General features: G+C 41.8%; 1 protein-coding gene across 1 annotated transcript in view; it reads left to right on the top strand.

Annotated features, from left to right (window-relative positions):
• The first annotated feature begins 792 nt into the window (after window positions 1-792).
• The window catches only part of LOC125620707 (neural-cadherin-like), a 106,244-nt gene continuing 89,421 nt past the window's right edge, over window positions 793-17,615 (top strand). Inside the window, exon 1 of the mRNA XM_048816763.2 lies at window positions 793-1,899. Within this exon, the coding sequence (XP_048672720.2) occupies window positions 873-1,899 (1,027 nt within the window). The 5' untranslated portion in view covers window positions 793-872. The remainder of the gene's footprint in view (window positions 1,900-17,615) is intronic.

Raw genomic sequence — 17,615 nt, 5'->3', positions numbered from 1 at the left:
AGAGCAGGATAACTGAGGCTTGGTTAAATGGGGTTCTGCTATACAGTATTTTGAAGCATTATGTTGTGTGTAATTTTCTAAAATGCTAGATTTAAATTATATATTTTATAGCAGTTGCTTTCTGTTTTGTGCATGTCTGAGTGACCCTCACATAATAACCTGGTGAACCGCTGAAGTGTATGCGTGAGAAAGAAACAAAGACAATCTTTTCAAGGAGAATGTGGATGCGAGAGTGTCCAGGGCTCTGTAGGAGACAGAGACTGTGTGAGAGAAGCGACGGGTGCGGGGGACTCTTTCACACAGTGTTTGTGCCTAGGGTTTGTATTTTTCGTATCTGTCTGTGTGCTGGTGAGACACAGAAGAGACTTTGGGCGGCGGGGCGCGTGTGCGTCCCACTACCCAGCATCTTGCCCGCTGCTCAGGAATAGGCAGTAGTAGCAGAAGGACTGAGCTCCCGTTTCGGTTCCTCTCCGAGAGAGTGCAAAGCGCCTGCATATCTTACGCTGGAGCAAAACTTCTGCAAGTTTGTCGTGCTACTACAGCAGTAGTGAGCGGCGAGAGCCTGCACGGGTGGGCGAGGGGAGACTTCCGCTGTGACAGCATCTCCAAGGGGGAGTGTGTAGAGACACAGACTGAGCGGGAAGAAGGATGGGCCACTAAATCCCCGGGGATCTTCGGCACTAATCCCCCCTTGTTCCCCGCCTCCTGGCCCCTCCCTGACCCTTCAGCTCCTCCGCAGCAGCCCAGCGAGGCACGCCTCGGCGCTACACAGCCTGCAGCGGAGGGAGCGGAGCCAGCTCGGTGCCCGGCAGCAGCGGCGGCCGCTCTGGGAGCCCCAAGCAGGCGGGACCCCCCGCTCCCTCGGAGGCGACATGGGCTGCCTTGGCCGGCTGCGGCTCCCTTGGTGGCTGCTTGTGTGTTGGGCTCTGGCCGCTTCCGCCGCCGCCCGCAGGCGGAGACCCTCATTCCGGGGCCACGTCCCGGAGAACTGGCCGGCGGGCACGCGGGTGAGCGGGCTGAGCATCCCGCTGACCCGCCTGGGACCGGAGCCCTGGTGCGCCAAGGTGCAGGGGCGCCGCTGGCACCTGCAGCTGCTGGGCGAGGACCACGCGCACTTCCAGGTGTCGCTGCAGGCGCGCTCGGGCCAGGTGTGGCTGCGCACCCGCCGGCCGCTGGACCGCGAGGCGCGGGCGCTCTACGCCTTCCGCCTGGGCTTGTGCTGCAAGCACTGCCCGCCGCGCGGCGCGCCGCCCGCCGAGCTGGCCACCCTCACCGTGCTGGTGCTGGACGCCAACGACAACGCGCCGCGCTTGGCCGGTCCGGGCCCCCCGGGCGGCGTCACCCGGCTCCGCGTGGAGGAGACGCTGGCGCTCAGGTCTCAGGTGTGGCAGGTGCGCGCCGAGGACCCAGACGCGGGCGCCAACGCCGAGCTGCGCTACTTCGCCCGGCCGGGCAGCCCGCACTTCTTCGTGGTGCCGCGCAGCGGCCGCGTGCTGCTGGTGCAGTCCCTGCTCCACGTGCGGGCGCCCATCCCGCTGCGCCTCTTCGCCCGGGACCGCGGGCAGCCGCCTCTGCTCAGCGCCCCCCTGGACATCGAGGTGCTGCCTCAGGTCACGCAGCTGCCGCCGCCGCCGCCGCCCCAGCGCAGCCGCCGGACCCTGCTCCAGCCCGACTCCCCGCTGGCTCTCTCCTTGCCCGAGGATGCCCGGCCCGGGACCCTGCTGACCACGCTGGCCCCGGCCAGGTTCGCCTCAGCCTGGTTCGAGCTGGTGTCTCCGCCCGCAGAGGAGTCCCCACTGCGAGTGGACAGGGAGAGCGGGGAGGTGACTCTCGCCAGGACCCTGGACAGGGAAGCGTCAGCCAGCTGGGAGTTCATATTCCGCGTCCAGGAGAGGAAAGGTACCGCCGGGGTCCCCTGGGCGCTGGAGATGTGCGCTCGTAGTGAACATGAGCGCACACTGTGTGTGCGCACACACGCCCACGTGGATGTGCACAGACCAGCACACACCATGTACACGCACATGCATGCCTACACGGACGCTTAACTGTGTGCATAGAAGCATGCATGAGCTTACAAACATTTAGGCATGCACCAGTACATACCAAAGTGCATACATATTACCATACACAGACACAAGTGCATATACATAAGTGCAATAGAAATGCAAACAGGCATGCTCACAAGTTTGTGTACATACCTTCATAAGTGCACGTATGCATAGATGCAAACACCAAAGACTATTACAAATATATCGGTGTCTGCCTTTGTCAAGGTAACAAAGTTGGTAGCATAACGCTTTTTTATACAACTTGCTACTTGGTCTTGTATGAACTTTGCTAAGTTAGGGGGTGGAAATTATCTGTGTCACAAATTTAAACACGTGTGGTGACCCTGTTTTAGCAAGGAAAATTAGAGATTTGCTTGCATTTAGCTTTTAAGAAATAGCAGTTGTGTAGCACAAGGAGTTTTATAATGTGTCATTTAGAACATAGTCTAAGTTGAAGTAATCAGTAATGTCAAAACTATATAGATACCTGGAAGAGTGATAGTCTTAATGTACAGGCTCTACAGTTCTATAATTTACAGTATAATGTAAAAAACCTGTAAGGATACCATGATGGCTGAATATTTAAAAGCAATTAGAAATGTTCAGAAACATCAGTGATATCAATATACAGCATGCTGAATGTATAGGTAATCACACACAATTATATTATGGAATTAAGTGATGTAAATTGTGTATATATTTTAAGTAAAGTAAACTAGGGTATACTGAGTTATTTTTACACTAAAGTAAAATATTTCCTGTGGCCCTGATCCTGCATGTGCTTCACTTTAAACACGTAAGTAGTCCTGTTGAGGTAAATGAGACTTGGCACCTGGCATGCTTCAAGTTAAGCATATGCCTGTTTGCAAGGTTGGTAACACGGTTTATATATTATATGGCTGAATTTTTATGTGAGTATTCATGATCCTTATGCAGTTTATACTATCACCAGAAACCCTCAAAATAAATAATCTTATTCAAGTAAACAATATGTGTAATATTTTACACTATTTTATTCACCTTTTGACTGATTTCGTCTGATTTTTTTTTAATTCCTATTTCAAATGTGAATTAATCAGCAACACAATTCTTTCTTTACTTGGTTTCTCATTTGGAGCTGTGAAAGTGTAACTAAGCAAATTTCTAACTCAGAATATAGTGCTTACTCCTGGACATCTAGTAAGTGGACTTTTACATTTTTCACCTTTTTCACACTGTGTTTTAGGTTTGACATAAATATTTTAATCTTAGTTTGATATGGAAACTGGACATTTGGGAAATAACTTTCACTTGAGATGAGTTTGTTTGATTTCTGTGGAAAGCTCTAGGTTGGCTTTTTTTCTTTATTTCTAAGTGAATTTAATGATTGTGAAAATTACCAGATGTTCCACAGTGGATAGGCACTTCCTCTAGCCACAGAACAAGTATAGCAAAGATGGGAGTAGTTAGAAGCACTTCCCATACTGCCCTTCCCCTTATAGAAGGAACCACTTAGAGGAGTGAGAAGGTAGTTTATTCTCTAGTTCTCTTAACTCCTTGCTGAGAATGCCAATATGGGTTCTAATTAATGTTGGTAGTTTTGATTACATGGATGCTTGTCCCCTGGGAACTGGACTGAGATCACAAACTCATTTCATGTAGGTCACTGATCAGCTATCCGAATCAGATCTCTCTCTCTCTTTTTCTCTCTCTGCTTCTGCTGAGCTTGTCATTGTGGTATGTAGGTGCTGGCTGTATTGTTATGACTTTTGGTCATTGTGCTGGGTTGAGTTTCATCTCTAGATTAGTGGTTCAAAGACTAAATTCCAAAGCAGGAGCTTTGCCTGTGTTCTATCCTCATTACCCAATCCTGAACAAGGCTCTATGCCATGTAGGCTCTCATTAATCAGAGACTGTGACAGAAACTATTGGGTCAATCAGAGTGAACTTCTGGGATTTTCACCCACTCTATCATGTAGCCCAACCTCATCCTTTTATTGTTGTCACAGTTCTTTCCGTCAGTATCAAAGAGATGCCTTGGAGAAGTGGTAGCTAACCTTGCCCCCGGTGACTAAAAGCCTTACCTCTGAGGGGGTTTTTACTCTTATCTGGTCTAAGTAGACAGCATTCTGAAATTGCTCTTGAATAAAAGCCTCTTGTATGATAGAGTGACATATTATATTCTAGGTGATTTTCATTAACCGAGTTGAAATGTCTAAACAAACAACTTGTCCAGCTTGCTTTTTTTGGATCTATACCATACTTTCAACAGTTAGCCTGATATGTTTTCCACTTGCATCGCTGAACTGACAATCGGGTTTCAAGGAACTAGTTTGTGACTATAAAAGACTTGAGCTGACAGTAATTAATTGTGTGCCGTGCAGATACTGTTGCCTTGGTGCTGCTGATTTCAAGTTTCTATGCTGTTAAACCTAAGTTTAAAAGTAAAGCTTCCTTTAAACAGTAGTTTCTTTTGGTCAGACAAAGATTAATACTGAACTGACACTTTCAAGACTGACAAATATTTCATTTATTATTTCATGGAACCCCAAAAATGTGCTAGATACTCCACAGAAGATATAAAAGCTGCAGTTCCTCCCTTAAAGTTCTTCCCTAACAGAACAAGGAGTAATGGTCTCAAGTTGTAGTGGGGGAGGTGTAGATTGGCTATTAGGAAACACTATTTCAGTAGGAGGGTGGTGAAGCACTGGAATGGGTTATCTAGGGAGGTGGTGGTTTTTAAGGCTTGGCTTGACAAAGCCTTGGCTGGGATGATTTAGTTGGTGTTGGTCCTGCTTTGAGCAGGGGATTGGATTGGATGACCTCCTGAGGTCTCTTCCAACCCTATTATTCTTTGATTCTATGAAAAGTATAAAGAAAAGGAGTACTTGTGGCACCTTAGAGACTAACCAATTTATTTGAGCATGAGCTTTCGTGAGCTACAGCTCACTTCATCGGATGCATACCATGGAAACTGCAGCAGACTTTATATATACACAGAGAATATGAAACAATACCTCCTCCCACCCCACTCTCCTGCTGGTAATAGCTTATCTAAAGTGATCATCAGGTGGGCCATTTCCAGCACAAATCCAGGTTTTCTCACCCTCCACCCCCCCACACAAATTCACTCTCCTGCTGGTGATAGCCCATCCAAAGTGACAACTCTTTACACAGTGTGCATGATAATCAAGTCGGGCTATTTCCTGCACAAAAGTATGGAACTTAAGCACTGGAATGGGTTACCTCGGGAAGTGGTGGAATCTCCTTCCTTAGATGTTTTTATGGTCAGGCTTGACAAAGCCCTGGCTGGGATGATTTAGTTGGGGATTTGTCCTGCTTTGACCTCCTGAGGTCCCTTCCAACCCTGATATTCTATGATTCTATGATTAAAGAGCTTCTACTCCAAACTTCAGAGATGACAGACTGGAGGGAGGCAGGCAAACAGGAAGGAGAGGATAGGGCAAGGAAAGAAATCATACAGGTAATCAATTAAAACCATAAAAACAACAAAGAGTCTGGTGGCACCTTAAAGGCTAACAGATTTATTTGGGCGTAAGCTTTCGTGGGTAAAGAACCCACTTCTTCAGAAAGTTTATGCTCAAATAAATCTGTTAGTCTTTAAGGTGCCCCCGGACTCCTCGTTGTTTTTGTGAATACAGACTAACATGGCTACCCCTCTGATAATTAAAACCATGCACATATTGGGATGGTTTTGTGTTTTAATGAATTTTAAATAAGGAACATGAGGATGAATATAGATAAAGAATATTGATTCCCTTTTCATAGGTTTGGCAGAAGTGAATTTTCAGGATTAAAATGTGTACAAAGGGATATATTTTACTGAGAATGCAAATATCAGTTTGGGTTGTTTCTCCAATTTATTTGTTTTGCTCTCAGCTTTCATATTGTCTTATCTAAATTATTGCACATGTAAATAAATATCCTAGCACTGAAGGATTTTTGGTACTAGAGTTCTGTTAGTTTCAGAAGTTGATCAATGTTCAGGTAGTATAAAGTTGCATTAATTCCTTTAGTTTACTTTTTACTTTCTGCCTCCTAATTGCTGTCACCTGACAGGCTAAGATTTTAAAACTAACAATAATTAATTCTGGCATTAGTCTCCACAGCCAAGCAGCAATGTCAAGGATAAGATAAGACTCTTAGATGTTTTAGAATCTAAATTCTGCCCTCTTTCTCCATGTTTGTTCTGTCGTCTTCTTTTTTTCACAATTCATTTATAGTCTATAACTTATTATCTAAATTAGCCAATAATGGTAAAACACAGCAAGATCAGATTGTTCCCAAGAGTATGGATAATTATATACACAGAATACATTGTAAAGGTTCTAACTAAAACCAGACAAAATCAAGGAGAGTCTGCATTGTGGCTAACCTTGTGGTGTTCAGGTACTGCACTAGATATGGTATGGTAAATCTACTCACTATTTATATATAAGAAGACTGAGTAGGGATGTAAGAATACTGCTGTGCATTATACACCTGTTGATAATTTTCAAAATCCCCTTGAAAATTATTTTATTTTATTTTTACATATTATTATATGTTACAGCTAAAAAGTAGTATAAGAAATAATGTTAAATGTTAAGTGCAATCACTGCACATACTTCTGTGTTTTCCATTTAAATTATTTTCCACAAGCTGCTCATTCACATTTTAAAAATGTTTTATTTTATTATTTTACAGCTGTTGATCTGGCTATAAATAAGCATTCAGTATATATGAAACAACAGGAAAAAGTGAAATAAAATATGAATGTACTCCAAATGTCATTTTTGCCACATAAATAAAAGAATAGTCTCAACCTAAAACTTTCTATTTCTTCTTGATATTACTACATACCCTCATTGTCTTTAAGACAAAGTATATTAAAAAAAAGATTGTTCTTGAGAACTACTGTGCATCATTTCCATGACAGTCACCAGATCTTCTAAAAGTCTGTTGTGCAGAAAGTATCCTGGATTGTTTTAGTTGTTGTCTCATGTTTTATTCGAGGCATCATTTGGCAGGATAAATGTGCTGCCAGGCATGCTTCAAAACTTCTCAAAATGGCACCCCCATCCACATCTTGGATTATTTACCAGTCTAATAGTAATATGGAGTGTTTTTTCATTTTTGTCCAGCTGATTATTGAATTTTATTAAATAAACTGCAGGGGGCAAATCCTAATGACCTTACTTATTTCTTAGTTTTCATGGGAGTTCTCTCTGAGGAAGGACTTCAGTATTTAACCCCACAGGAGGATGTATCCTTTCCATTGCAGCCTCACCAGGTGCCATACCACACAGTCCTGTCCCAAATGTGCCAAACTTTTAGCCAAAAAATGCAATTTAGCTTCCTGAAGTGTATCTAGTCTGTAGTTATACTTTTCCTATGGACCAGTCTATTTCATCAAAGTTCTGCTGTCAACGTGCGGCACCCATAATAGAACTAATTGATGAAAAGATGGCACATAAAGAGAAGTAAACTGCTGATATGAGAGACAACTGCTTCTAAATTGAATGACTTCTGATGGTAGTTTGGTAGCTCATGAACGTAGATTTCATATAGTCTGCATCTTCTTTTCCATTCCACTTTTGTTTCTCCAATGTGTCTGGAAAGAAGGAAGGAAGAACGTATACTTAAATATAGTTTTAAAATACATTTATCATGTATACATTTTTCTTTAGAATAATGGATTGAGGTATTATTTTCTATGTTATACTACTAGTCCAGTTTTCTAATGTGGACAACTTAATTAGGACAGCCAGTTCTTTTTGGGCATTCAGAAGTGCACTTGTGCACTTAAATCAGGTATTTAGGAACCTAAATACCAAGTTTTCTTAATTTATTAGTTTTCACGAACTAATAAAATATCACTTATAAACATAAGAAAAAATAAGTGAAAAATACAGTTGAAGAAAATAAAGATGTATCTGACTTCTAAGCAACATTTTTCTTGCAGCCCATGTAGTAAAAGACATATATCATAAACATCTCTATGATAAAGAATGAAAGCAATACTTTGTCCTCTAAGTTGTTATTTCACACAAAAAGTATCTGGCCTGATTTTTAAATTCCTACCTAATTTTTTTGTGCCTGCAGTTTATTGTGGATGCCGTTTTGTGGGCACAATTATTTGTGGATGCAAATGGGGCATGTAAATGTCCATCTACTTTATTGAATTCACTGATTGCAAGGTAGATTGTCCCCATTTACTTCCACAAATAACTGCTTGCAAAATTACAGGCTTCCTTCTCCCTGGGATTCTATCAAAACCCTACATTTCAATTCCATTGATTAGGCTCTTTGGATTTAGATGGTTGATTTGAATGAGGGGATGGAGGACCGCTTGCTTCCCATGTAATCTGCAGGGATCTAGTGGAAATCTATCAGTATTAATGCCTCTGCTGCTCCTTCTCCATAAAGAGGGATAAAGGTTCAGGCATGGCAGGCCATGGGAGTGGGCTCAAGGGAAGCTCCACTCCCTAAGTAATCTTCCTGCTGAAGAGCGCAAAAGTCAGGTAGCACACATGGCTGCACTGACATTCATCTCCTTTCAGCAGCCTAAATTCCCATTCATCTGTTTTCACGTGAAACATCAGCCATTTGGTGACTCTCCCTAATAAAGGAGAACAATGAGCAACCCTTGATTACCCCAAGGCTTTAAAATATCCCACAGCACAATAATGGGAAAATCCAGACATGCCTATGTTGGTGTGAAGAATCTCACATGTAGCGTGAGTTCTGCTACACGGGCAAATGTTTGCAAAGTCTGCACAGGGGATGTCCTTTTGCACAACTTTGCTCCACAAAGGCTTCCTGTGTGTGGTCATGAAAGAAAGTTTTGAGAATAGGTGAAAGTGGTGTCTGGTCAAATATGGTAACAGGGTTGAGGGTAGGCAAGAGATGGTGGTGGATCTGCCACTCTCTATGTCAAACCACTGTCCTTCATTTGCTTAGCCTCTCCCAAATGTATAATACCTAATTCCTTCCAGCTCAGTCAAACAATAAATGGCTTACTGTAGCCACCCTTTGCTACATACGGTTTGATCTTTAAATAAGTCTCCTGCTCTCAGTTGAATATAACCACATCATCTGGTCCAAATCTTTGTCAATTTCTTCATTTTGTGCAAGATAGAGCCCTGTTGTGCAAGAGTTTAGAGTAAGGAGGGGCCAACTGGAAGAGTTCCTGTTTCTCTTAGTCCTGTGTTAGCCCTTCTCCTGCCCATCTGTATATAAAGTTTTATATGTTCCATCACAGGCTACGTTTCTGTATAAGTAAAGGTTTGCATGACCGGACATGTAGGTGCCCACATTTTAAATTTGGGGTTTAGTTTTAACTGTCTGGTATTTTCTATATCTTTCAGCCACATATCATATATATATATGATTACAAAAACATTAGAAAGCCATGAAATATACTGATCAAATGTTAATATAAATGAGAAGCAAGGAAAAAGAATATCTATCTATCTATCTAATACCCATATCTATATTGTACAGTGGTAATGTCACTGTATTTAATTACCACTATTATAAATATTTATCCATGGGAGAAAGTTAGAGGATCGTAGATTGCTAGGCACATTCATATTTTAGTACAGTTCTAACATTTAATAGAAGAAGGCGCCAGATTCCATAAATGTTTGGGTGGAATGCTTGAAAAAGAGCCTGTCTTGAAAATCCTCTGTCATCTCAAGCTTCTATGACCTTACTTCATCCCTGGGCATTAGCTGTGTAATCTCACCTCGTTCACTTTTTTTCTTATCAGAGGATTTACTCGGTGATATTTGGCAGGCTCGCTAAGTAGTTAACATCACTCTGTTACATTTTATCTGTATTTGTGTTCTTTAAACAATACATAATTTGGAAAGATCACCAGTTTTATAATATTTGCCTATTTTAAGCACCAAAGGTTTTAATTAAAGAAGTCTAAGGATCATCTATTTTAATTTTATCCAAGGCATTAGTCACTTACTAGCTGTATTGATTCTATGAGGATCATCCCGAAGAATTAAGATCAGTAGCTTCTGGTTGATGTTTTGTCTTTTAAAATGTTTATCTGTTCTAACGTCACTTTACCAGTTGTCTTAAAAGAAAATAAAGCTAGGTTAAAATTGGAATTAATACTTAGCTGTGAAAATGTAATTATTTTTATGATCACTTTTATGCTATTATATTTAAAGAAAAATGTACATTTATTGTGTGCATGTCTTTACTGTAGGAGTTATTTATAATTCTGGAATGTTACTTGTTTGTAAACAGCATGAAAAGGAATATAATACAAGAAACTTTTAAAACACCATCCTAATGTTTATGCAGACAGGAGATTTAGATGCTACATGTTTTCTATTTCAGAGTAACAGCCGTGTTAGTCTGTATTCGCAAAAAGAAAAGGAGTACTTGTGGCACCTTAGAGACTAACCAATTTATTTGAGCATGAGCTTTCGTGAGCTACAGCTCACTTCATCGGATGCATACTGTGGAAACTGCAGAAGACATTATATACACAGAGACCATGAAACAATACCTCCTCCCACCCCACTCTCCTGCTGGTAATAGCTTATCTAAAGTGATCATCAAGTTGGGCCATTTCCAGCAGTCAGTCTATTGCATTTCAGTCTATTGCAAACTGTCTGACTGAAAATAACTTTGTGAACTGTTGGGACTTGAGCACCAAACCTGTTTAGATCTACTGGCTGTTCTTTATCTCAAACACTTAATTTCTACAAAGAAGTCACCTTTTTTAAAGATCTAACTGAATTTCAGCACAAATCTGTTTATTTGATGGAAGAAGTAAATTGTAGAACATATGGGTTCTTTGATGAAGTGAGCTGTAGCTCACGAAAGCTTATGCTCAGATAAATTGGTTAGTCTCTGAGGTGCCACTAGTACTCCTTTTCTTTTTGCGAACACAGACTAACACGGCTGCTACTCTGAAACCTGTTATTAAAGCTGGTTTATAACATTTCAAATTAGAGATCAGTTCTGACTGATATCTCAGCTATGTTGCACTTCAGTTGATTATTAAATAGTTTGAATTCAGTTCATCCTGATTTCATTTTCTCGCAAGTTTATTTAGCCTCTCACAATCACAAGTCTATCTTCTAAAATTAAGTGGAATGCCTTCAAACACTTTAACGTAGTTGAGGCATTCTAGATTTCATAATAAAATAAAAGGCATTGTTGAAACATTTCTCCCACAGTAAATCAACATTTTAACTTGATACCACAGTCTGTTACTTAATTCAGTTATTGTTACTTCAAGACAAGTCTTTTACGGAAGTATTTGTGAATTTTATTTGTTTGCTAGTTACATTATCCAGTGAAACACAAGAATTTCAAGCATCAACCCAATCTAATTTTTTCTTAGTTCTTGTTTATAAAAAACCCAAAACACATAAAACAAAAACCCAGACATCGTAAAGCCATTTTATTTGAAAAATTAGGACCAGTCTGCAAAGATTTATGCACATGCTTAATTTTAAGCACATGAAATAGTCCAGTTGACTTCAGTGGGAATTGCACAGTGCAGAATTGGGTTCAGGAAGCTGCTGAGTTTTTAAGGATAGTCCTTGTTCTCTATCATCTCTCTTTGCCTTTCACTTTATGAAGAGGGTTGCTGGGGTACAATCCTTTTAAAAACACAAATAGTAACATTAGTTACTAGCTCTACCTTGTCAACTTCACCCCCATATGCTACGGAACTATTTAACAATCCCAGATTGGTCCTGAAAAGCCTGCCAAGCTCATAATTAGTACCCCCTTTGCAAATCATTTGTTGTTTTTTTTCTGTTTAATCTTATAGATAACATTTAAGGTCAGCTACCAAATTTTCAATTTTTATGAGACACTAGAGAATATTTCATAATGAAATACAATTTTTAAAACTGTATTATATCAATCGTATTTTTATGATATGAAGCAAACTTGAAGACAACAGTGTCTGTCCTCTTTCCTGTCCACCATCCTAGCCACTATAGATGTAGAAGCCCTCTACACCAACATTCCACACAAAGATGGACTACACGCTGTCAGACACAGTATCCCCGATAATGTCATGGCAAACCTGGTGGCTGAACTTCGTGACTTTGTCCTCACCCATAACTATTTCACATTTGGGGACAATGTATACCTTCAAATCAGCGGCACTGCTATGGGTACCCGTATGGCCCCACAGTATACCAACATTTTTATGGCTGACTTAGAACAACGCCTCCTCAGCTCTCGTCCCCTATGCCCCTACTCTACTTGCGCTACATTGATGACATCTTCATCATCTGGACCCATGGAAAAGAAGCCCTTGAGGAATTCCACCATGATTTCAACAATTTCCATCCCACCATCAACCTCAGCCTGGACCAGTCCACACAAGAGATCCACTTCCTGGACACTACGGTGCTAATAAGCGATGGTCACATAAACACCACCCAATACCAGAAACCTACTGACTGCTATTCCTACCTACATGCCTCCAGCTTTCATCCAGACCACACCACATGATCCATTGTCTACAGCCAAGCTCTGCGATACAACCGCATTTGCTCCAACCCCTCAGACAGAGACAAACACCTACAAGATCTCTATCAAGCGTTCTTACAACTACAATACCCACCTGCTGAAGTGAGGAAACAGATTGACAGAGCCAGAAGTTACCTACTACAGGAAAGGCCCAACAAAGAAAATAACAGAATGCCACTAGCCTTCACCTTCATCCCCCAACTAAAACCTCTCCAACGCATCATCAAGGATCTACAACCTATCCGGAAGGACGACCCATCACTCTCACAGATCTTGGGAGACAGGTCAGTCCTTGCTTACAGACTGCCCCCCAACCTGAAGCAAATACTCACCAGCAACCACACACCACAACAGAACCACTAACCCACGAACCTATCCTTGCAACAAAGCCCGTTGCCAACTGTGTCCACATATCTATTCAGGGGACACCATCATAGGGCCTAATCACATCAGCCACACTATCAGAGGCTTGTTCACCTGCACATCCACCAATGTGATATATGCCATCATGTGCCAGCAATGCCCCTCCGCCATGTACATTGGCCAAACTGGACAGTCTCTACGTAAAAGAATAAATGGACACAAATCAGACATCAAGAATTATAACATTCAAAAATCAGTCAGAGAACACTTCAATCTCTTTGGTCACTCGATTACAGACCTAAAAGTGGCAATTCTTCAACAAAAAAACTTCAAAAACAGACTCCAATGAGAGACTGCTGGATTGGAATTAATTTGCAAACTGGATACAATTAATTTAGGCTTGAATAAAGACTGGGATTGGATGGGTCATTACACAAAGTAAAACTATTTCCCCATGTTTATTCCCCCCCCCCCACTGTTCCTCAGACGTTCTTGTCAACTGCTGGAAATGGCCCACCTTGATTATCACTACAAAAGGTTTTTTTCCCCTCTGCTTTCCTGCTGGTAATAGCTCACCTTACCTGATCACTCTCGTTACAGTGTGTATGGTAACACCCATTGTTTCATGTTCTCTGTGTATATAAATCCCCCCACTGTATTTTCCACTGAATGCATCCAATGAAGTGAGCTGTAGCTCACGAAAGCTTATGCTCAAATAAATTTGTTAGTTTCTGAGGTGCCACAAGTACTCCTTTTCTTTTTGTCCTCTTTCCTGTGATTCTTCTTTGAATGCTGATCACAATGTGTATTTCACATGTTGGTATGCAAGCACTCTATGCGCATGAAACTGGAGAATTTGCAAGTAGTGTCCGTTGGTCCGCACCCACACTTTGGCGCTCCTTATGATAGTACCGAGTGTAAAAGGGAAGGCGCAGACTGACCACACCACTTCCCCAGTTCCTTCTTACTTCCACATGGCCTCAGTTGGAATCCTCTGTGTCTGAAGCTTTTTTGTCTTCCTATCTGTAAATATGTTGTAAATGATTTTAGTGTTTACAATTTTTAGTGCTTTAGCAGTTTTACACTTAATGCAGTTTTCCCCCGAGGGACCCTTCCTATTGTGCCCCCTCCCTTCCCCACACACACTCCTCAGGAGACGGACTATGCCCAGAGTCCCAGGGTTGAAGAAGTGTGTCTCCTGCCCTCGCTTGTCTTGGTCAGCGATGACTGCCAGCGCTGCCTTTACTCGGTTCGGGAGGCTCACATCTCCACCAACTGCAGCATCTGCCACTCCTCCCCTCTCCAGCCTCAAGAGGGATGAGAGCTTTGACTGAGGAAGTACCTCGTGAGACCCCAATCAGATCCAGATCGGGGGACTTTTCCTGTACAGCAGCCTCCATGTGTAAACCATGTCCCTCTGAGCATGAACTTTGGAGCAGAGGCCAGAGCAGCTAAGCCCAAGGAACTATTTCCTTGGGCCTCTTACAGGGATAAGGGATACTCTTATAGATACAAGAACAGGTCCTTCTCCATCTGACTTTCTCCATCTGAAGGTTCCTCAGATTTCTGGACAAGACCACTACCAGTTCAGAGTACTTCTGTTCAGGCTGGCAATAGGACCCATTGTCTTCTCAGTGGTGGCAGCCCAGATGAGATGAAGTGGCTACATCAAGTTCCTGTACCTGGATGATTGGCTTCTGGTGGGAAGTTCAGTCGGCAATCTTATCATTGCTCTGTCTTCTGGCATCCTGGAGAATCAGGGAAACAGGGAAAAGCCTACTTTGATTCCCATTAAAACCATAGACTTTATAGGAACAACACTAGACCTCAGCAAAGGCTTACCTCCCTATGGAGAGATAAGACAAGTCACTGGCAGACTTTGAATGACAGTCAAGCCTATTTTTCCCAGGAAATGCAGGACATTTGTAGGGCAGCAACATGGTATTCCATCCGTACCTTCATGAAGAACACTACTTCTAAATTCTCCAGTCGCAGACACATGTTGTGCATCTGTATCCATGTGTGGAATACAGATAGGGACCACTTATCTCAAGAAACCTCCTGTTACAGGAAAGTAACCTCCATTTAAATAATAGCTGATGCAAGGGGTGTTACACAAGCCTGGTCTACACTACCGCTGCCAGTCGATCTAAGCTATGTAGTTTGAGTTATGTTAGTCGCTAACTCAAGTCGACATAGCTTAGATCTACTTACCGCGGAGTCCACACTATGCTATTTGACGGGAGACGCTCTCCCGCCAACATTGCTTCCATCTCTCATTGAGGTGGAGTACGCAAATCGATGGGAGAGCGATCTCCCATTGATTGAGCATGTCTTCACTAGACCCTCTAAATCGATGCCGCTACATCGATTGCAGCAGCACTGATTTAGCTCTGTAGTGAAGACAAGCCCTAAGAGTTACTAGGATGAAATTCAGAAAGATGATATTTAGGCTAAACATCAGGAAGAATGTCCTACAACAAAGCATTCTATTAGATTTTGAAATAATCACCTAAGGGTAATTGGTGAAAACTCCATTGCTTGTTACAATTAAAACAAGACTGCAGAATGCACTAGAAAACCTAGTGCAGGGAGCAGCCCGTAATGTGAAGGAGGAGTATGGGTGCCAAACCCGAGCGGTTAAAAATCATGAGATTTAAAAAAAATAAGTTTGGAGTTAATTTTATTTGCCTTCCGATTTCAGAGCATTAGACTTTCAAGCTTTTCTCTCAAACTGTGAGTGCAACTTACTTTAAATAAGAAATGGAAGCTGAGAGATTCAGATAACCACATGATTCCAGTAGCTGTGACTTTAAGAAAAATATAAAATATCACAAGACTCATTACAAAATTAGGAGAGTTGGTAACATCGAGAACTAGATGATTCATTGCTCTTTCCATCCTAACTGCTATGATTAATTGGCTGCTATTATGAGTATAATTAAGATTTTAACGGAGAAGGAAAAAATGGAAACCAGACAAACATTTTAACTGTAGTTGGGTTTTTTTGGGAAACTGAATTTTTTAAAAAAAGGTTGGCGAGCATTTTTATACTATACATATTTAACTTCCTTAATCCTAGTATGTCTTTCCGGGGGCATAATGTTCCATAGCTAAACCAACTTTGGAGAGAAGGTGATGTGCACATTCTTCTAATTTGTTATGAGTCCGTGCATGAGCTGTCAATCAAAGGAAATAAATCTATCAGGTATAGCCAACAACTGATCAGAGGAGTAAGTTCCCAGCAGGACTAAGTGTGTTTCTGGCTTGATATTGATATCCCTGTCAGTATTTCATCCAACATAATTTAAGATCACTGTACACAATTCCTGCCAAAATAGACATCTCAATTTCATGCAATAATTTCCCCTCTTATACCAAGATAGGTTAAAGGTAGTACAGGTCAACTGAACCTGTCTTTTTGGTTTAATAACTACAGAATGAAGCGTCCCCATATGTCCTGTAGATAGGAAGTTTATTTTGTAATATCCCAACCAAATTCCACTATTTTTAGTTATTTATTCAGGCAGATCTTTCTGTCTTTTATGAATTTTAATAGCAAACGGATTTGACTCATCAGTATGTTCTTATACAGTATCCAAGTCAGACCCTTCTTAGGCTGAAGTAGTAGCTGCTACAACAACTGTTTTGTCTTTATAATGGATTGAAAGTAGACTTTATATCATTCATATGATGTCTGACCTGAAAATCCTGATAATAAGGTAGGTTAGTAACTTTTTCTGGGGGTGATCAGTTGACATTGCTACTTGATCAACTATTAGATATGTTGAGCCTATTCCTAAAGTTATTATTATTTAGGCAAAGACTCACTTTTACATCATATCTCTTGACTTTTAGTATTTCTTCCTTAATCATGAGACCAGCCACTCGCCATTTATATAAACACTTAGGACCAGACTCTGTGGCTCACTCAATGCCTTTTGTGCTGCTCCCATGGCACAAAGGGAGCAGAGACTGAGTGTATTTCTCTCGTTTGGGTTCCCCCAGAGTGGGGGAGTCCATAGCAAGTACAGAGCCAGCATAGTGTTATGAGCTGGGTAAAAACTTATGCGTTGAGTTAAAACCTCATTCAAACTAATATGTGAATGAACCGTTCATTTAAGATAGTTGTAAAAGACAGTTAAGGGGCCACAGCTAAAACAAAGCCTAATAGTCTGTCCAGAAACTAGTACCATGTGGATGGAGGGTTCCATTGGGTATTGCGATCAGGGGTAGGTATGTGGGGGGGGGGGGAGAGAAAGGGGGCGAGTATAGAGGACACACAGAAACTAAGAAATTGAGAAAAGAACAAGAATGGGGAGGGAGAGACAAAAAGCAAGAGAACCAAGCAGGAGACTGCAAATGCAGTGTGATGGTAGAAGAAGCTAGAGAGAGAGCTTTTGAATCTGGTGTTGGCTAGAGAGGTTTGGGGACTTTTGTTCTTGGTTTCTCCTGTGTTTGGAGAAGCAGGACTTTGTTTATTCCTTGTAAGTAAACAAAATTGCATAGAAGAAAATACCAGACTCCATCAATTTTTACTTTCAGTTGGAACATCCCAAAGCCCCAAAATTTGACTGTCTGCTTGAGTCGAAAAGGGCAACAATAGCTTTCTCTTTATTCCACCCTCCTTGCAAACCTGCTAGAGAGGGTGCATGGCAACTGGACTGTCTTCTCATCCCCGGAAGGACTAACACCATACTC

This window comes from Caretta caretta, chromosome 12 (assembly GCF_965140235.1).
Source record: "Caretta caretta isolate rCarCar2 chromosome 12, rCarCar1.hap1, whole genome shotgun sequence".
Classification (NCBI taxonomy): Eukaryota; Metazoa; Chordata; order Testudines; family Cheloniidae; genus Caretta; species Caretta caretta.
This window is presented reverse-complemented; position numbering and strand designations above follow the sequence as displayed.